The sequence below is a fragment of the Sorex fumeus genome, unplaced genomic scaffold, assembly GCF_029834395.1.
Source record: "Sorex fumeus unplaced genomic scaffold, SorFum_2.1 ptg000054l, whole genome shotgun sequence".
NCBI classification, from domain to species: Eukaryota; Metazoa; Chordata; class Mammalia; order Eulipotyphla; family Soricidae; genus Sorex; species Sorex fumeus.
Window position 1 is genome coordinate 34,692,769 of NW_026606111.1, and position 21,095 is coordinate 34,713,863.

Consider the following 21,095-nt stretch of genomic DNA (forward strand, 5'->3'; position numbering starts at 1 on the left):
AACACAGAACGAGGGAGCCGGCGGAGGCCGGCGCGGGGCTGTTGCTCAGCAGGCCCGGCCAGGCTTTGGGCCCCGGGCCTTTTCGCCCGCCCGGGACTGTGCGCCTGCGCCCGGCCGGCCGCCGCCAGCTCTCGCGGCGCGGCCCCCGGCCCCAGCTGCAAGCGCGCCGCCTGCGTGTCTGGGCGATCCATGGGCAGCAGCCAGGGCCAGGATGACAGATTACGTCGAGGAGCAGCGCAACGAGCTAGAGGCTCTGGAGTCCATCTACCCCGACTCCTTCACAGGTGACTTCCGCGGCCGCGATCCCGGGTTGGAGCAGCCGCCGCCCTCGGGCTCCCGAGCCGGGATGGAGAAGGAGAAGTGGCTAGCGAGGCCGCGTGGCAGTCTCGGCCACCATCCTCTTGTCAAGTTCTTCACCCCAGCCAGTAATTCCACAGCTAGTAACTCCGCAGCTGTTTCCCTTTTTCCGCCAATGCCCCGAAACCTGAGTTTGGGAGACGTCGGTGAGGTCCAGGGAAAAGTTGGGCCTGGGATGAGTCTGGGGCACTTGGAGGAGTGTGCAACTTATAAGCAGCCCCGGGAAGGGGTGGGAGTGGGAGGGGGGTGGCTCCGTGAAATTGACGATTCGCTGTTCCTCCGGTGGCTAGCAGTCTCTCCCGAGACACAGAAAGTGTTAGTTTTCACATTTTCACCCTTAAAGAAACTTTTTTTTTCTTACGTGGGAATTTTTAGAATTAGTGGGATTCAGCGTGCAGTCTTCAGAGTTGCCCCGAATCGGTTTGAGTTATGACTTTGACCCTGAAGTTTGTCGATTTCTTTTCTTTCTTTTTTCCCCCCGCTACCGCATCATTTTGTAGAATTCCTATTGACTGTTGAATTCCCACTTCACTTTCGCTATAGAGTCACAGGTTGTTAGACCGGAAGAGATAGGTAGATATCACCCAGCCTGAACTTCACTTACTGGAGGGTACGTGGCTTGCGCGGGGTCCACCTGCACGCAGGTTAGCGACATGGTTGGTACTCGAGTTACTTCTTTACCTTCTGGCCTGGTGGGATTTGTATTCTTCCTCCACCTGGGATGAAAGTAGCAAAGATTACTTGTTAAATTGGGTGAGTGTCAAATAAATTAGTAGATCTTAAAGGAAGATTCTGGATGCTGCAAGATAACGATGTTAATGTGACTTCTCCTGTTACTTCCAGGTTTTGATATGTGATCAAATAAAGCCAAGAGTAGGGAGTAGAGCCTGGCTTTGTGAGACAAACATTCTCCATTGCTTCCTTAGAATGTTCATTATGCTTATCAGAAAGCAGAGAATATGAGATGTTGTTTAAATTCATAAATTCCAACTGCTCCTCATCATTGTTTAGTTGAGCTTGATTTTTTTCTTTTTTTGGTACCATCTTTTCACCACTGCAACGGTAGCAAATTTTGTTCTGCTTTGCCAACAGGCAGATGTCTCTCAGCTACCCCTGTATAGCTCCAGTCCTGTTCATGTTCTCTCTCACCAGCAGTACATCTGTGCTGTGAGGATATTAAGGGGATGAGTGAAGAGGGGTTTTAAGAGTGTCATTAACTGGGTGAGTGTGTATGGAGTCTGGCTCCCTTCTCTATCTTTGCTTAATATCAATGTCTAAGTCAAATAGAGGGTTGTTTGTTGGATATATTCTTAATTGTGACACTCAGTCATTTCTAGCCTTTGGAAGTATAAAAGGCATGACACTGTAGGCAGTCAAGAAAGTGTAAGATAAGTTGGTTTTCCTCATTTAATACTATGCATGTAAACATTTATAAAAGTGATCCTTTTTTGTTGTTTTATTTGGGGGGCACACATGGCAGTGCTCAGGGCTTTCTCGAGGCTCTGCATTCAGGAATCACTTTTGGGGGGCTCCTGGGACTATGTGAGATGTTGGGGATCCAGCCCAGGTGGGAGACATGCAAGGCAAGTGCCCTGCCCTACCGGCTCAGGCCCCAAATGTGATAATCTTAAACTCAATTCTGTCCTCTTTCAAATTGTAGTAGGCTCTGATATAGTTCAGTAGTCTTGACAGATGAATGACCTTGTTGCTGAGCCAAGATCATAAAATAGAACTCATGAATCTTTGACATAGTCTGCAGTATCAGTGACCCATCTATGTCTAATTCTTATCAGCGTTCCTCCACTTTTAGCAATACATAAAATGAGGTGTTTTAGTATATACCTTTGCTACTTGCCTTACTCTCCTTGATCATGTTCATCCTGAAACCTCCCTGAAGAGGGAGCTATTTTTTGGAATATTGTTTCATGTTTGATAGTTTGAAATCTTGAGGTTGACAGCGCTACTGTTTTGCAACTTTCTTTTGTGTTCATTTCAGCCTTTCATGTTTCATTCAGATTTAAAAAAAAGAGCTTGCTTCAGTTTGCCAAGAAACCCCAATTGGTAGTTTTCTAACCTTATTTTGAATCAGATTTTATATTAGATTTGGTAAATGCTTAGAATTGTTGGTGAAGGAAATAGTTACACTTCATGGAGGAGGGTAGGTAGCTGAGTTCTTAACAGAGCAATAGAGCTGACTTTGTGGCTTTCTCCCTCTTATAATTGCTGAAGAAATACAATCCAGCCAGCCCTTCGCCATAGGCACAAAGCTGTAGCCCAGCCTTAGAATTGATAGTTTTATTTGCAAAGAATTTTTGGTCCATTGTCACTTTTTTTTTTTTGGTGAAGTGTAGCAAATCATAGTACAGTTTGTTCAGGTTTTTTTTTTTTTTTTGGTGAAATGTAACAAATCATAGTACAGTTTATTCAGGTTCTTTTTTTTTTTTTGAGAGGGGGGCATACTTGGCTGTGTTCAGGGCTTAGTACAGGCTCTATACTCAGGGATCACTCCTTGCAATACTCAGGGGACCAAATAGAGTGCTGAGAATCAAACTGGATGGACTGTGTGCAAGGCAGGTAACCCTATCTGCTATACTATCTCTTCAGACCAATGCAGTTTATTGATTTATGTATGCCTGTTCTTTAACTTGGTTACACAATGATTCAAATTATCCTAAAAACTAGTTTTACAAAATATAAAAGGACTTAACAGATACCAGGGTCTCCTTTAGTAGTGTTTCACAGTCCTACCAAGTGGTAAAATTCGATTTTCCCATTTCTGTATCAGAATCTTTGACTATTTTGTGTAGTCAAAGTTGTGCAGTTGGAGCAAATTGGTTGCTAATCAGGCTTACTCAAAGTCAAATTTCTTTAATTATGTTTGCTCTTTTTGGGTTGAAGCGATAGCACAGCGGTAGGGCGTTTGCCTTGTGAGCAGCCAGCCCGACCAAGCCAGGTTCGATTCCTCTGCCCCTCTGGGAGAGCACGGCAAGCTACTGAGAGTATCTCGCCCACATGACAAAGCCTGGCAAGTTACCCGTGACGTATACAATATGCCAAACACAGTAACAACAAGTCTCAGGGAAAAAAAAATGGAGATGTTACTGGGCCCGTTCGAGCAAAATCGATGAACAGCGGGAGGACAGTGGACAGTGACAGTGGTCTTTAAGCAGCTTTCAGTAAGGTCTCCATTCATCCCAGCCTTGAGATTTTAGATTTACTGCCACTCGCTGCTGGAGCAATCCATGAACAACTGGATAACAGTAATCCAGTGACGTTTGGTTTTTGATAGTGGAGCTACATACCTATTTCTTTGTTTCAGTATATCAAAGTAGCAACCTGCAGGGATTAGCAATTGCAGTTGCATCTTACAGGGACAAAGGTCAGTTTATTCACTGTAGTTCTTTAGTAAAACCTTAATGTTATTTGTGTATCCCTTTGGATATTTTTCACCTACTTTCTTCATTATCTCTGTTCTTGACAAAATCATATTTTATAGTTTACTATCTTTTGTCCTTAATGTAAGCTAATACTTCAATTTCTTCTGGTTCTTTCTCTTATGCCATTTTACTAGTCTTCTGTTTATCCTTGATCAACACTCAGGAATTAGTTTTCTTTTTTTGTTTTGTTTTGTGGCCTCACCCATCAATGCCCAGAGCTTATTTCTGACTTTACTCAGTAATTAACTCCTGGTGGTTCTTGAGAGACCGTCTGGGATGCTGGGAATAGCACCTGGGTAGCTGTGTGCAAGGCAGGCAGGCACCTGATCCTCTCTACTATAGTCCTGGTCCCAGGAGTCATTAGTTTTTCAAATATAGTTGAATAACTTTCATTTCTTTTAAAATCACTTCCAAAATTTGGAACACAATTCTTTTTTTATGTTTGTTAAATTGGATTACACAGTGACAACCACCCACAAAATAGTGGTGTTAAGAGGTTAAAGAATGGTGGTAGCACTCTATTCCAGGAATTCCTTGTGAATACAGGCTGCTATTTGATCTCTATCTTTAAGATACAAGGCTTGCTCTTCAAACTCTGGTTTTCCCTTGAAAATGTCCCTTACTTGCTTGTCTCTGTCTCTTTGCTTGATTTTTTTTTTCTGATTTTTCTAATCTAGAGAAACACATACTCTCTTTTGAATACATATCCCTTTCTATTCTTCTTTCACATCTTTCTAAGTAAATTTCATTCAATAAAAACACTCAAAAATACATACATGTATACATATATGCAAATCATATATGGTTATATATATGTATATATAAATTTACACCCTCTTGGTCAAGAAGGATATATTTCCAGATTATAGGATAGAAAAAGGAATGGAAGAAAAGAGTGGGGCATAAAATAGAGGGAATTTTAAAGGAAATTCCCAGAAACTATAAAAGAATATATTTGCTTCTGTTTTCATTAGCTAAAGGTTAGTCATTTGATTAGATCTAGCTGATAGTTTGAGAAATGTAGTCTTAATTCTGGGTGGACAAATATGCTCACTTAAAAATGGCATTACTAGGGTTCAGAGAGATGGCACATCAAGTAAGGTACTTGCCTTACACAAGGCAAACTGGGTTCAGTTGCCAGCAACCACATGGTCCCCTGAGCACGGCCAGAAGTAATTCTTGACTAATTATTTCCTAAGTAATTATTTCCTAAGTAATTCCTGGGGACTAATTAATTAATTCCTAAGTAATTCCTGGGGACCAGTGAGGTGTCCACCCCCTACCAAAACAGAGCAAAACAAAACACCACCACCAACAACAGCTAGAAAAATGGCATAATTAAAAAAGGGGGAAATGTGAAAACAAAGTAGAGTTTACATGAGCAGAGTTTGTTCAAAGAACTAGTTATTCAGCATTGCTGGAAACAACAGAGAAGTGAAAGTCATGGAAGATGAGAGTTGGACAAGTAAGCAGGGCCAAATCACAGAGGGCTTGGTTGGGAGTTAGGTATGATCTTTAAGACCATTGGGTCTTTGTCTCCTTCCTACTCCCCCAACAAACACACAGGTTTAGACAGTGCATGCTGCAGACATTGAATCCAGATCTCAATATCTGGGGTGGTGTCCTAGGCTTTGGGTTATGGATGTTTTCAGTTGTTGGCTACTATGACACCACCTTTTTCTTGTTTTGTTTTAATTAATTTCTATTAAAAACACCATGCTTTACGGAGTTGTTCATTATACAGTTGTTTCAAGCATTTAGTGCTCCAGCACCACCAGTGTGACTTTCCCCCCACTAGTACCCCCAGTTTCCCTCCCAATCCCAACCTGCCCCTTAGGCACAAAACAGATTTACTTTACATTGCTTAACCCAATAAAACTTTAAGAAATAGTAAATAGAATGGTTAGAAAATGAATCAGTAAGAGCCAATTTGTGATTATTGTATAATTTTGAACTGTGTAAATAAAATTAAAACCACTTAATACAGTATAATAAAATGCCTATTCTCTTTTGCATATATGTTTTCAAATCTGGAACCTAAAGAATATTACCTTGAATTTTTATATTTGGATCTCATGGTAATAATCATGTCTCACTTGTCATTTATAAAACTTTAAAGTTATTTTGCTTTAATATATTATAGCGTTTACATGAAATCAGTAAGGCCTACATAAGTAAATTTTTCCCTTACACTTTATGTAAACACTGGTTTACAAAGTTGTTTATGATTTGTTACAGACATTCAGTACTTAGACACCAATCCCACCACCAGTACACCTTCCCTCCACCATTTTTCCCAATGACCTCTTAAGCCTGCCTCTATAGCAGGGCCTCAGTAATTTATTTTATATTGTTTGTTATCAATACTTTGCTAGCAGAACTATCAAAAAATGTTTTCGTGGAAGAAAATTAGTGTAAATTTTATCTCTTCATGGAGACATTAAGTCCTTGAATGAGAGATTACTAAGATGTTGTTGCAGGTTAAGCCTTCTCTGTTTATGTTCTGTTAATCAAGATCGGTTGGCTTCTACGTTACATCCCAACCAAACTGGTTTATCAGTGTTGTAGAGTTTGAGATGTCCAGAAAGTCTGGAATTTTTAATAGGTGGTACATTTGGAGTTAAAGTTTCAATTGGGTGGTGGCTTTGGGGTGCAGACATGACTACTGGGTTTCTTGGAAGTACACGGAGGTGGCAGGGGGGAGGTAGCTCATTCCAACATTAAGAAAACCTGGAGATATCAGTCACAAAATCTGCATATCTGAGTTTTCAGCAAGTTAATTTCATGGTGGTTAGTTTTGAGACCATGGAGTCTGGCCAAGGGCATGGCAGTGATTTTGGACTGTGAGAGCAACTGGCTGGGGGTGGAGGGAGCAATTGGCTGAAGGTGGAGGGGCTCTGTTTGGGTGGGCACTGGGCTGACCTGCCTTCGTCGGGACACAACACCTCTTTCTTACAACCAATCCCAATAGCACTATACACAGAGAACTTCTATAGGCTGATCATGATATGATAAAATCTGCTAGGAAAAGATCTGTGGTGTGAGACATTGGGTAGGATTGGGTGGGATGGAGAAAATCTTTTATTTCTTCCTGAAACTTTGCAAGTGGCTTCCATTAACGCTGTTGTCTCTAGAGCATTTGTAACTCCCATTACTGCTGCTTTTAGTCTGGGTGCTTTTTCCTTTTCTTTGTTTCCCAGATTTAGGATTCCTTTTAGAGCCAGTATGAGCTTCTATTTCTATTTTCTCTTGGGCTTTCTTATAGCTTTAGTTATTGCATCTCTCTGTAGTGTTCCTTGCCCATTTTTGATTGCATACTTTCTATAGAAATTACCCACTGTTCTTCAGATATATCATAGCTGGGAATTTTTTTTGTCTGTGTGTATATGCATGTTTTCTATGTGTGGATGTGGTTATGTGTGTACTTACATGTGTGTGACTATGTTTGGACCATACCTTGCTCTGCTCAGAGCTTACTCCTGGTTCTGTGCTCAGGGGACCATATGGGGACCATAAGCAGTACCAGGGATTGAACCTGTGTTGGCTGTGTGCAAGGCAAGTACCTTACCCTTTGTACTCTCTCTCCCTGACCCTGTGCACCAATATTTTTAGAGTTTTTCTATGAACTGTATACAGTTTATTCAGTTCTGCTAGTTGCTAGGTCGATAGACTTGAGGAAATTATTTTAAAACTCTTTTATCTCAGGTGGAACTTTTATAAAACTAGGATGATATTATATTTTATTGATTATAAGGCACTTTTACATTTTAACATTTCTGAAATATCCATTTGTCTTAGTGTGACAGTTTCCTTTTCCTTAGGTGTCCTGACTTTCATAAACTTGGGTTCACTTCACTCTTCAACTCAAATTTGGCAAGATACACGACCTACAAAATTATGGACTTGGTTTGAAAATTAAAGGATCTTGATGTAAATACATAGTACAGTGCAGTCACAGAATAATTGATAAATGTTAGCTGTTTTTATGGGTATAGGTAACCCCCTAACTTGGTGTTTTATGGAGATATAGAATTTTGTAGTACATTGTCATGTTGTTGGACCAAACCTTTATTTATATAGTTGTACTGCTTAGACCTTCATGACATGCAAGCATTAATGTTGGACTTGAAAAAAAAACAGATTAAATTTATCAAATATAGACACACTGGTTAAAAGATAATCCCAATCAGAATTATAAAAGATGTATTATAATCACATTTCAGGGAGTTTTCAGCATGAGCTGCCCCTTTCTTTCCTTTCCCCTCCCCGCATGCTATGAGTGCATGCTTTGCATGCAGGAGGCCAGGGTTTAGTCCCCAACACTGCATGCTTCCTTCAGGACTGTCCAGTGTAACCCCTGAACACTGCCAGGTGTGGGTCAAAAAAAAGAAGGAAAGAAAAAGGAGTCCAGTGAATCTTTTCTTTTCCTGGCAAAAGATAGTCTTCATTGCTTCAAGTAAGTGTAAACCATTTAAAAATAAAGCCCTGTATTTTGAAAACTTGAGAGATGATGAATATTTAGTGACTTTAGAAGCTCTTGAGTATAAAAAGCTGAGTCATTTTCATGGGGAAACTTTTCATTCTTCAAAGGGTTGGAGATGTACTTAGTGGTGGGAACACGTGCTCTGTAGGTATGAAGCCAGAGTTTGCTCTTTGGCATACTAAAACGAAAAGGTGTATTAATTAGTTTAGTTGATTTGGTAAAACTCAAAGAGGGTTTTTAACTCTAGTATTTCTTTCCAGATTAAAGAAAACCCTAGATTAAAATAGAAATATGGAGGCTTTTATGTTTGTTTTTTGAATCATACCTTCTGGAACTTGGGACTACTTCTGGCTCCTGTTTCAGAGTTGCTCCTGGCAGTGCTTGGGGGACTGCATAATGCTGGGGGTTGAACTTGGGCCTCCTGCATGAAAAGCTTTGATCTCTCCCCTTGCCCTTGTCAATGAATATTTTTATCATTTGAATGCACTATTCAATCTGTATAGAAATGGCAATACAGACTAGAGGTCAGTTTCTAAGACTGGTTAATAATTTTGCTAATAATGGAAAGCATTTGCTTAAGAAGTATTTTTATAACTGTGTGTATTTCCTTGCAGTATTATCAGAAAACCCACCCAGCTTTACTATTACTGTGGCATCTGAGGCTGGAGAAAATGATGAAAGTAAGTTTAACCCAAAGTACTTCCTTGAGGGTTTTCTTAATTTTACTGTTCTAGGAATTGAACTTTTTCTGCTACTGTTTTCTTGAATATTGTTCAAGGTGTTAAAGTTTTGTTAAGACTGTGTAAGTACCTGATTGAGCCAATGGTAATATTTTTCCTATTTTTCCTGTGTCTAATATTCAGTACTTTTTGTTCGCTATAAGGAGGGTTCTAAAAAAAAAGAATGATTGGATTGGAGAGTTACCTCAGAGTGCTACTGGACATGCATTGCTTGCTGGAGGCTAGTTGTATATATGGTCCTTTAGAGCACTGTTGGGAAGGACCCTGAGCTGAGCACTGGGCTGGAAATGGGTCCCTGAGCTCCCCTGGGTGTAGCTTCAAAGACAAAAAATGAAAGAGAATGACTTTTGTCTCTTCTTTCTTAGACTTGTAATGTGGTAAGATACTGATAAGTTCCGAGGTATTCAGATGCTTGAAGTGATTTTTGGTATTCCCCTAGTTTACTTTCACTTAGTTTTATGAAATTTGTTGTTTGTCTTGGTGATTATCTTGTTCCACTGTAAGATGTTTTTCCTTTGAAGGAAAATTTATTTTGGTACTTTTCATTGACACATTTTGAGTTAATAACTAGTTTAGCAAGATAAAGACCTCTGTAATTTGCATTTTAACATGTTCACAACACAATCTTTTATCTTTAGCTGTCCAAACTACCCTCAAGTTTACGTATAGTGAAAAATATCCAGATGAAGCCCCCCTTTATGAAATATTCTCCCAGGAAAATCTAGAAGATAATGATGTCTCAGACATTTTAAAATTATTAGAATTACAGGTAAGTAAATATATTTTATGTTTTATAGCTATTTTTTGTTGGTTATATATGGGCTGGAGCGATAGCACAGTGGTTAGGGCGTTTGCCTTGCAAGCGGCCAACATGGCTGACCCAAGTTCAATTCCTCCGCCCCTCTCAGAGAGCTCAGCAAGCTACTGAGAGTATTTTGCATGCACAGCAAAGCCTGGGAAGGTAAGCGTGATGTATTTGATATGCCAAACACAGTAACAGTTGTCACAATGGAGATGTTACTGGGCCTGCTAGAGCAAAGGGAGGACAGTGACAGTGACAGTATCTATATATTACATGAATTTTAAGAGTAGAAACGGTTTGTTACATATGTAACCATATTTTCGAGCAGAAAACATTCTGTATACACACATATGTATGTGCAAACACAAAGCACTTATTTTTATTTTTGTTTCCAACTATTACTGTCAACTTTCAGTAAGACAGCTGGCTCAGTAGTTTACATTGCATGTGTGAGGTCGTTGGTTTAATTTACAGTACTGAAAAAATTACCCTTGTGATTTTTGGTGAATTAATTTTGATAGAGGGGCCAGAGGAATAGGACTAGCTAAATGCACTTGCTTTGCATATAGCTGCAATTACCATGACCATGGTTTGCATTGCTGCTATCACATATGTTCCTCAATATAGAGAGTCACTCCTAAATATAGAGTTGGAACTAGTCCCTGAGCACTGCTGGATGTGGCCCAGAACCCCTTCAAAAAAATGGTTTCTTTTGGTAGTTTTCTATCTGTGCAGTAATGGTGTCTGTACAAAAATAATTCCTGGATAATGAATGGGAACAAAACCATCCATGTATCATTTTTTTGGATGGTGGATGTTGCTCAGGCAGTTTTCTGGAGACCCCAAGATCACTCTCAGTGATACTTAGCCAATACTCACTGATACTTAGATTGCTACTGGTGCTCAAGTATGAAGTGGTGCCCCAGGACCAGTAGCCCATCCTGTGGTGCTCGGTGGCCTCCAAAGTTACTTCAGAGCTTTTGGGAGGCTACGCTGTGCTGTGCCACATTTCAAACTTGGATCCTGACACATACAAAGCATAAACCCCTGATCACTGAGTTATTTCCTGTCTATTATATAATTCTTTGAACACTCTTGTATTTTACTGCCTTTAAATCCTTACAGAGGTGTCTCCATTGATCTCTACTATCTGGCATAGAGACAATTAGAAACCTTTTGAACAATTGAATAAACTATTGATGGTTATATTAGCACAGTGTTCTCTGGAATTCGGTTTGCTGAATTAAAGTGTATACATACTAAGGAATTTTTTTATGTAGTGCCAGATTGAACTACAAACTTGGTTGTGCCAAGTTATAATTTTCCTATTCTCATTTAAGTGTTTGTCCACTGTTGCTAACAGTAGAAAGTTTCATTTAGAGTGAAAAAAATGTCAAGATAAAGATAGTCATAATATGAAATTTCTTGTTATGGAAATGTTTTGGTATAACTTCTAGTTGTGTAGCTCCCATATGAATCTTATTTTTGCTTTTCAGTCAGAACAGTAAACTTTTAGAAAAGAGATTATACTGGGATTTGTTTTCTGAAATATATCAAGCATTCAGGTATGTGATATGGTGAGGAATATAATAGTGAACTGGTAGCCATTAGTTTATGGGGAATATAGGGTGACGTCAATACTACGTGAGTGGACTTAGATTTGAGGTATTGTAGTAGTTTTCAGGAAGCTGTGATCTGAAGAAAGAGTTTGCCAGACTATAGGAAATAGAGGCATTTCAGAGTAAGGATCAAGCTTATCAAAGAGTGGAATTTGAGGGAAAAGAAGAGACTAATATTTCCCCCTTTTGTGGGCTCAGAGGAGTTACCCACTCCTGCATTGTTCAGGAGTTACTCCTGTCTCTGCACGTAAAAATTACTTCTGTCAGGGCTTGGGGAACATATGAAATGCTGGGATAAAACTTGGGTCTACTGCCTGAGAGGCAAGAGCCCTAACCACTGTACTCTTGCTCCTGCCCTGAGTCTTACTTCCTTCCAGAACTTCTCATCATACTAAGTATAAGTAACTCAAGCTTAGAATTTGAGATTGGTGATAATATGTGATAGAACTAAATAAATTATTCCCAAAGAACCTTCTTTTTAAATAAAAAGATGAGCTTATTTCCGATTTAGGTAGTTTTTAAGGAAGAGATCCACTAGAATAGTTTTGTAAGTGTATTGAATGGTTAGAGAAATTGATATCAGGAGCAACAGACCAGAGTTTTTTTACTTTTTGTTTGTTTTTGGCTGTTCTGGGGATTGAACCCAAGGTCCAATCCATAAAAGCATGTTTCATACTTTTGAGCCACAATTTGACCCCAAGACCAGAGGTTTTAAGAAAACTACTTAGGAATTTGGTAGATGAGAATAGGTAAAAAACTGTGATGTGAATGTTCAGTCTAAGTGGATGATGGTATGATTCTCTGTGGAGATAATGACGAATTCAGTGTGATAGTATATCCAAGTCACTCAATAGTGGGCACTTACAATATGTCTGGATACTCAGAAAAGGAGGCTTTTTAAAAATCAGACTTAGGATATCTATCTTAGTTCATAGAGAAATCCCTTTGAAGGTTATAGGGCCTAATCTGATACTCATTGAGGGCCTTAGACATGAAATACCTCTTCAATTTTTAGAAATTATTTTTACTTTGCTTATAGATATTTTGGATTTTATATTTTGGAGGATGTTTTGTCTTTTTGTCTCATTGAAATCCTCTTGTTTTTGTGGATGACCAAGGTATCTTGTTTTATTTTACTCTGCCTTTAAATGACTAACTTCCAAATAATTTTGTGTGTCCCTTTCATAAATTAGAGAGGTTTTATGTTTGACTTAAACCCCTTTAATACTGAAAAAAAAAGAAAACACACACAAAATAAAGATAAGTTATGAAAGTCTCCACATTTTATATTCACCAATTTGTAAAATCACTTTGACTTAAGAGTGTATGTTCATTTTCATTGTTCTTAAAATACTCATCAAGAACAAGTATAATGAAAACCATGCTGAATAATTAATGGTACTATTTACTGTAGGGACAGAGTTTATAAATCCTACTTATAGTTTTATTAAACAGAACATACTGAAATAGCTTTATGGTTGTTTATTGCAAATTATAAGACTTAAAATTTAAGATGTTATTTACCATATATTCAAATATTATATGGTCATTTATTGTCTGGGTTTGAAGCATGGTAAATTTGTAAGCACACTTGTATAGAGTGATTTATGTGAAATATTTATTTTTATTATTGGTTTCAGTTTTTCTGAGATGTACATTTTCTCACTGCAGGGTTTTTCTTGTTTTGTTTTTGCTTATATAGGCAGAAGAAAACCTTGGTATGGTAATGATCTTCACCTTAGTAACAGCTGTGCAGGAAAAATTAAATGAAATAGTAGATCAAATAAAAACTAGAAGAGAAGAAGAAAAGAAACAAAAAGAAAAGGAAGCAGAAGAAGCTGAAAAGGTATATTTAAAAGTTATTTTTTTCTTAAACCTATTTTGTTTTATTATTTGGAAATTTCAGTAAATTTTTTTGAAATTACAAGAATAAAATTAATTTTAGCAAACCTTTCACAAGTTAGGGGCTGGAGCGATAGCACAGCCGATAGGGCGTTTGCCTTGCATGCGGCCGACCCGAGTTTGATTCCCAGCATCCCATCTGCTCCCCCTGAGCACCGCAAGCGGTAATTCCTGAGTGCAGAGCCAGGAATAACCCCTGTGCATCGCTGGGTGTGACCCAAAAAGCAAAAAAAAAAAAAAAAAAACCAGCCCTTTCACAAGCTAAAACTTAAGTCTCATATTTGGTTGGTGGCATAGATGGGGAATAATTAGTAATCTGTAAATTCGTGCAAAAAGATAAAGAACTATAAATTATTTTACCAGTGGTGTAGAGTTGAATTATAAAGCTTCTTGCTAAGAGATGTAGATATTTGGTAAATATAAAGAAAACCCCAATTTCTGAAAAAGAATAGTTAATGGATTTCTTGTATATTTTTTTTTATAATTAAAAGTTTAAAATGCGCTTTTTTAGAGTAAATTTCAAAAACAGTGAAAGTAGAGTATAGAAATCAGATGAAATATTTAAAAATTTTAATTAGCTCTTCTTTTTTCTTTTTTTGAGTGATTATGTTCTTTTTTTTCTAGAAGGTCATTGAGTTTTATGCTATAAACTTGCCTCATTTGTTAATTCATGTCTTTTTATTTTCTAAGCAATTATTTCATGGCACTCCTGTTACAATTGAGAATTTCTTAAGTTGGAAGGCCAAATTTGATGCAGAACTCTTAGAAATTAAAAAGAAACGAATGAAAGAAGAAGAGCAAGCAGGAAAAAATAAATTAAGTGGTATGATACATACATCCTCTTCTCTCCAAACACTCCTATATTATTTTTTATGTTGCAATAGGATCATTTGTCATGATTTCTGTAAGATAGTAATGTCATTTAAGTCAAAGAGTGAAAACGTTCTTTCTACATAATATTTCTTCACACAGTTATGATATTTTGTAGTGCAGGGATTGGACTCATGCACTGCAGATACTCTGAGTAGAGTATCTACCAGACCCTAATAATTAATTTTATGTCTTATCTTTGATTTAGAGTTTCCTGACCCTAAAAATTAATTTTTTTGTCTTGTCTTTGATTTCAATATTGTAGTGTGGAACTACAGAGGTAGTATGGCAAGTAGGGTGCTTGCCTTATATGTGGCTGACCCAGCTTTGATCCCCAACATCCCATATGGTTCCCTTAGGAGGATCAGGAGCAATTTCTGAGTGCAGAGCCAGAAATTACCCCTGTACATCACCAGGTGTGACCCGGAACCCAATAACTAAATCAGTGTTTCAGTGCATAGATCTCACTATATAGCTACCATAACTTTGAGGATTAATGTCAGAAGAGATACAGCCAAATAGTTTTGTTTTTTCAAGGCTTAAGTAGGCGTGTTTCCATTTAAACTTGTTCTGTTTCAATGAAAATACATTTTATATGCATTATAGCTGAGTCCCCAAATTTATTGAAATTCAAAGAAAATCAGGTTTGACACTTGTTTTCTTGGGTTATTCTACTTCTTAAAGGGCTGTAGGGAAGATGAAATAATCATTTGCTGTTCAGATAACACATTTCCTTATTTCTTTCAGGGAAACAGCTATTTGAAACAGATCATAATCTTGACACGTCTGATATCCAGTTCTTAGAGGATGGTAAGATAACATTAAAAATCTACATGTGCCACATGTGCTTTTTTAATGCTAAATCATGAAGATCATATTTATAATGTAAAAATTTCTCCGAAAGCTCTAAAGAAATGCATGTGTAATAATAAATGTTACATTTTGGTCAGCGTATACCTTAACCTACAGCAGTGTGTTTTGAAGCATCAGAGATAACAATAAATAAACAATTATGGTTATATTTGTTTCTAACAACTAGTAAACCAGACTCTTCTGGCTTGGGTGACTTGTTTTCCTCAAATATCTAGTAAACAAATTTTGGAAACTATTCCATGATCTGGCATGGTGCTCTTTAAAACATCAACTCTGGAACACCTGACATGCTCTCTAATCAAATGCTTTTTCATGTCATACTATTTTTGCTGTTCTGGGGCATCTAGTGATTTAAATTTCCTTTTTTCCCCTTGCCCTTAACCATTTTCAGTCTCCCATTCCTCTGTTATCTATCCACCCACAAATACTTATTTCACCTCTACTGTAAGGCAAGTGCTATTCTGCTGCTGATTAAACTGCAGAGAATAATAGAGACAAATTTTCTGCCCTCATAGAGTTTATGGCTTGTGTGTGTGTATGTGTGAGTGAACTTTTATATATGTGTGTGCTCTCTCTCTATATATATAAATATATAATGACATAAATGTATATGTGTTTATATATGTGTGTGTATATATATATATACTTAAAAAAAATCTGGGCTCTATACTCAGCCACAACACTCTTAGTACCCCATGGTTCTGTACTTGTCAGACCAGCATCTGGCCTTTTTTGTTTGGGGGGGGGGGGGTCACACCCAGCAATGCACAGGGGTTACTCCTGGCTTTGCACTCAGGAATTTCCCCTGGCAGGGGACGATATGGGAAGCTGGGAATCGAACCCAGGTTGGCCGCGTCGTGCAGGGCAAATGCCCTACCCGCTGTGCTGTTGCTCTAGCTCCACATCTGGCCTTTTTAACCTTGTTCCCAGACTGCTAGAGAGGGTTAAGACAAACTGCTGAATGGGACAACATATTTGCAGATAAAGGACCAATACCCAAGATAGATAAAGCACTCAACAACAAAAAATCCACAACCCCAACAAAAAATGGGGAGAATAACGAACAGTTTGTTAAAGAGGACACAGATGGTCAGTAGACATGAAAACCTGTTTTTTATCCCTTGTTATCTGGAAAATGCTGGTAATAGGGAAATGTCACCTCATACCAGTGAGAATGTCTATTATTAAACAGTCAGGAATGCAGCAGTGTCAGTGGGGTACAGTGAAAAAGAAACATTGATTTATTATTGGTGTAATTGTCACGTGGTTCACCTCTGTGGAAATGTGTGTGGATTTCTCAAAAACTTAAAAAAAACGGAACTCCCCCCAAATGACCTGGTGATATTGCTCCTTGGCATCTATTTCAAGAAGATTGTCATTAACTCAGAAAAGATGTGTGATTTCCTAAGAGCCAAGATCTGGAAATAATCCAGATGTCCAAAGACAGACTAATCAATAAAGAGACTGTTGTATGCATGTAACGAATAGTAATCAGCTTAATACTGTTCCTCTGTAGTTGCAAAATATATGGACACAGAGAACAAGGTTAAGCAAAATAAGTCAGAGGAGAAAGGACAAATACCAGATGATCGCACTCTTCTAGTGACATTAAAGAAACAAAGCAGGGGAATGGACAGTATTTAATGATAGCAAACTCTGGGACTTTGTCTGTAGAACTGATTACCAGGTGGTGATGGTGGTAGGGAATTGGGAAAGGAGAAGGAGGAACAAACTAGAAGTGACATAAGGACAGTGGTTGTTAACATCTTAGGCACTTTTGTAATGATGGAGTTGCACTAATATTGTGCCCCCCAAAAGGAAATATTAATACTATTGTATTATAACTGGACCAGAGCGATAGCATAGCAGATAGGGTGTTTGCCTTGTACAGGCTGACCCGGGTTTGATTCCTCCATCCCTCTCGGAGAGCCCGGCAAGCTACCAAGAGTATCCTGCCCACATGGCAGAGCTTGGCAAGCTCCCTGTGGCATATTCATATGTCAAAAACAGTAACAACAAGTCTCACAATGGAGATGTTACTAGGACCTGCTTAAGCAAATCAATAAACAGTGGGAGGACAGTGCTGCAGTGCTATTATATTGTAACTATGTTACCTCATCATGTGTGTGTGTGTGTGTGTGTGTGTGTGTGTATACATACACATAAATATGTATGTGTTGTTTTTGGTGTTTTGTTTTTGTCGTCCATCTGTTTTTGTCACCCATAAGCATAGAGCTTACTGCTGGCTCTGTGCTTCAAGTCACTCCTGAAGGGTCTCCCATGACCAAATGGTGGGGATTCCATGTGCAGGGCAAGCACTTTACCCATTGTACTATCTCTCCAGCCCACTCACCAACAATTTTAAAAAAGAGTGAAAGAAGTAGTGTTACTGTCACACACTACTAAGTCATGTTTTATCTGAAATGAGCTCTTACTTAAATACTCCTTAATTATACTCTGGTCCTGAGATTTTTACTCTAATAAGAGGAAGAATGCCCTTATCTATCCCTCTCTTGATGAGCTCATTTTATTGAAATTTGTTTAGAAATTATAGATCTGATCAGGGTTTTGGGCTATACCTGACACTATTCAGGAGTTACTCCTTGGTCTGCTGCACTCAGAAATCACTCCTGGTGATGCTCAAAAGCCCGTATGGGATGCTGGGGATTGAACTCAGGTCAGCCATGTGCAAAGCAAGCATTGTCTTACTTGCTGTACTTTCTCTCAGCCCCAAGAAGTTTGTCTTACATCCTTTTGCATTTTAGAAATTTTACTATCCACTTAGTCCTTTTGTTTGTTTTTTGGTTTGAGGGGCCATACCTGGAAGTGCTCAGGGCTTACTCTGTGGGATCATTCCTGGTGGGCAGGAGCAAGGGAAACCATATGGGATACTAGGAATAGAACCTGGGTTTTCTGCATGCAAGGCAAAGGTCATACCTGCTGTGCTATTGCTCTGACCTTTATCCTCTTATTTTTGACTTCCTTTACCTGTTTAATGGAGCAAGTGTCTCTTCATATCAATAACTTACCCAAAATTGTTGATTTTGCCTCTGAAATTTCTTTTAGGTATTTTCCCTCCTGATTGATGGCTTTTTTTTTTCAATCAATCTTCACTGTATTATTGTAGTCACTGTCACTGTCACTGTCCTCCCCGTTGTTCATCGATTTGCTCAAGCGGGCCCAGTAACGTCTCCATTGTGAGACATGTTGTTACTATGTTTGGCATATCGAATACGTCACAGGGAGCTTGCCGGGCTTTGCTATGTAGTAGCTTCTTTAAATATTTACCTGCTTCAGTATTTTCCTCCTAGTGTTCTTACCTTCCTAGTAGTTGCCTCCTCAAAGGTGTAATTTCCAAAATTTATATTAATTGTAGCTTTTCTATTTAAAATTCCCTGATGATCCTTTATTGCATACAGGAAAAAGTTGTTTTACACAATACTTCCATTTGCCCTTCATCTGGTATCTCTCTAGGTACTCTTTCTCAAGAATATTTCATTAGGTCACTGAGGATATGGCATAGTGGGAGAGCACTTGCATGTATGAGACTGTAGATTTTTTATTGCCAGCACAGCATGATCCCCTGAGCACTATTGTGGGTGACTCCAGAAGTACCCCTGAGCAACAGCCTTGTGTTTCTCCCCCAACCCTCTGACCACAGCCAGGTATCTCCTTCCACTCCCTTCCCACGCCCCCATGAACACACATACAACTTCCCCACAAAAATGTGTTATTGAGCAGGGAGATGGCTCAAATGGACTGAGATGCCAGGTATGTGGAGACCACCTAGGGTCTGTTTTCCAGTACAGTGTGATTCTCTTAGCATCACTGCGGTGGTCCTGGTGGCTCCCAGTCTGCTGGATATGAGCAACACAAGGCTGAGTATTGCTGGGAGTAGTTCCTAGAGTTCTGATCACTGCTTGGTGTACCTCCTTCTCCCCAACTTCCCAAGAATATTATTCTGGTTAGGAGTGTTCAAGAGCTTACCATTTCTCTCTGCCTTTGCATATACTTCCATGTAGAATTATTCATCCTTTTTATCTTGGTGAAATCAAGTTTATGCAAATATTTTAATGTTACCTGCTTTGAGAGGCCTTTTTCAAATCTCCCAGACAGAGTTGGTTATTTGGGCCAAATTTACTAGCAAATGGTACTTTATTTCTCAGTTGTTAATAAGCATGATGCAAAACTCATTCTCATTGAGTTGAGTGCCAGTGGGCTGTGTGAAAGGGAAGGCAGAGAAACATTTTTTTGGTGATTCAAGAGTACAGTAATATCCTACCTTATATATCCTATCTTCATATACTCAAGACTGAAGAATCAAATTGCTGAATGCAAAACCTGGATATTGCTTTGTTGACATTTGGACTCTTGTAAAAATGTGATGTTGCTTTCAGGGGGAAACTAGGAGAGCAGAAAGATCAAATCAAATTTATCAATTAAATGGCAAGTGGAATTGAATTTAAGTACTATAACTGTCACTAGGGAGAGAGAAATTTCTGGTATGGATCCTGTGCCCACTTAAAATCAACTTTGCATAACTGGGAAATATCATCATTGTCTTTAACTTACCATCATATATAATTCATCTGAAAGGCTTTTTTCTTTCCTTAGGAACTTGATTTTTTTAACTATGATCTTTGAAATTCTCTGGAGACAATGGTAGTTTTTGGATTCAAAGTGTTTTGGGTTAATTCGTGTAAAATATGAAATATTTTAAGAATAAAAATAAATAAAATTAGTCTTAAAATTTGATCTGGGAGCATGTAGTTGTTCTAATATGTTAATTTCTACTGAGCAAAATAGATCGCTTGTTAGAACTTGCGGTAGTACATAGAATATAATTTGCACATCATAGGCATATTTAGAACTTTCTGTTTGATACTGCCTGTGGGTTGTGTCTTTTCCTGAATATTACACTGACTGTGAAATCTTGCATCTTTTGCAGCTGGAAACAGTGTGGAGGTAGATGAGTCTTTGTTCCAGGAAATGGATGACTTGGAATTGGAGGATGATGATGATGATGATCCAGACTACAATCCAGCTGACCCAGAGAGTGATTTGACTGACTAATAGACTACTCTGTAGACAAGCTTGACTGCCACAGCATCTGTGGCTATCCTTGAGGGTGTTGATTTTTCTTTCTTTTTTTCTAAGAAAAAATAATTTTCAGGAGAATATTCTTCTGAGAGCTTTCATCATTGAACTTAATAAACTGAGCTTAAAATTTCAAATATAATTGGTTTCATTCCTCCAATTATTGGGGAGATGGTCACATATTTATAATTATCTAAATGCAAATAATTATCTAGTGTCTCACTATCTACTGCCAGTCTACAAAAACTTGGGGATGGGCAGTTGTGAGCGGATTTATATTTATTTATATTTGAGTGGTATGTATTTATATTTGAGTGACTTCAAGTTCCCTTCTGGAGACAATGGTAGCTTTTGGATTCTAAGTGTTGTCATTCAAAATATATGCATAAGAGGAATAGAACATTTATGACATGAATCTTTGGTCATGCAAAAACCAGAAGCTTATGTTAAAAATAAAATGGATTATTAGCTTGTTAGCTATGTTAGCTTTATATTAGTATTTAGATTCATCAGTGGGAGTAAATTGTATATACTTCTAGGCCATTCTCAATTTAGGTTAATAATCACACAGCCTCAATCTGAATTTTGAAACATTAAAATCTTATATTAGTGACACATGATTCTAATGCACATTTCTGTTAAGAACCATTCTTTTTAACAGTTGTGTAATATATACTCTTATATTCCCTTACCTTTGTTTTCTTTTGTTAGCCACTCCTTGCAGTACAATTTCTGGCTCAGCCCTAAGTGATCATGCAGCACTGGGGATAGAACTGGAACTGGGACTTTTTTTTTTTTTAATTTTTATTAGTGAAACACCATGAGGTACAGTGTAGACTTACAAATTTTTGTACTTGGGTTTCAGTTATACAATGATCGAGTACCCATCCCTCCACCAGTGCCCATTCTCCACCA

The 21,095-nt window shown here is 38.3% G+C and overlaps 1 protein-coding gene across 1 annotated transcript; it reads left to right on the forward strand.

The window, feature by feature from the left end:
* Positions 1-30: 30 nt before the first annotated feature.
* RWDD1 (RWD domain containing 1) lies at positions 31-20,322 on the forward strand. Its single transcript, XM_056125159.1, has 7 exons — positions 31-284; positions 8,892-8,957; positions 9,656-9,786; positions 13,141-13,284; positions 14,031-14,163; positions 14,958-15,020; positions 20,032-20,322. The coding sequence occupies exons 1-7, from the start codon at positions 212-214 to the stop codon at positions 20,154-20,156; spliced, it is 735 nt and encodes a 244-aa protein (XP_055981134.1). The 5' UTR covers positions 31-211; the 3' UTR covers positions 20,157-20,322.
* Positions 20,323-21,095: the final 773 nt, after the last annotated feature.

Excerpts from the sequence above, each read along its gene's own strand:
- RWDD1 (XM_056125159.1), top strand. The coding sequence starts at position 212 with ATGACAGATTACGTCGAGGAGCAGCGCAACGAGCTAGAGGCTCTGGAG. Across the intron at positions 13,285-14,030 it reads AAGCAGAAGAAGCTGAAAAG|CAATTATTTCATGGCACTCC; the intron begins GTATATTTAAAA and ends TTATTTTCTAAG. Across the intron at positions 14,164-14,957 it reads AGGAAAAAATAAATTAAGTG|GGAAACAGCTATTTGAAACA; the intron begins GTATGATACATA and ends TATTTCTTTCAG.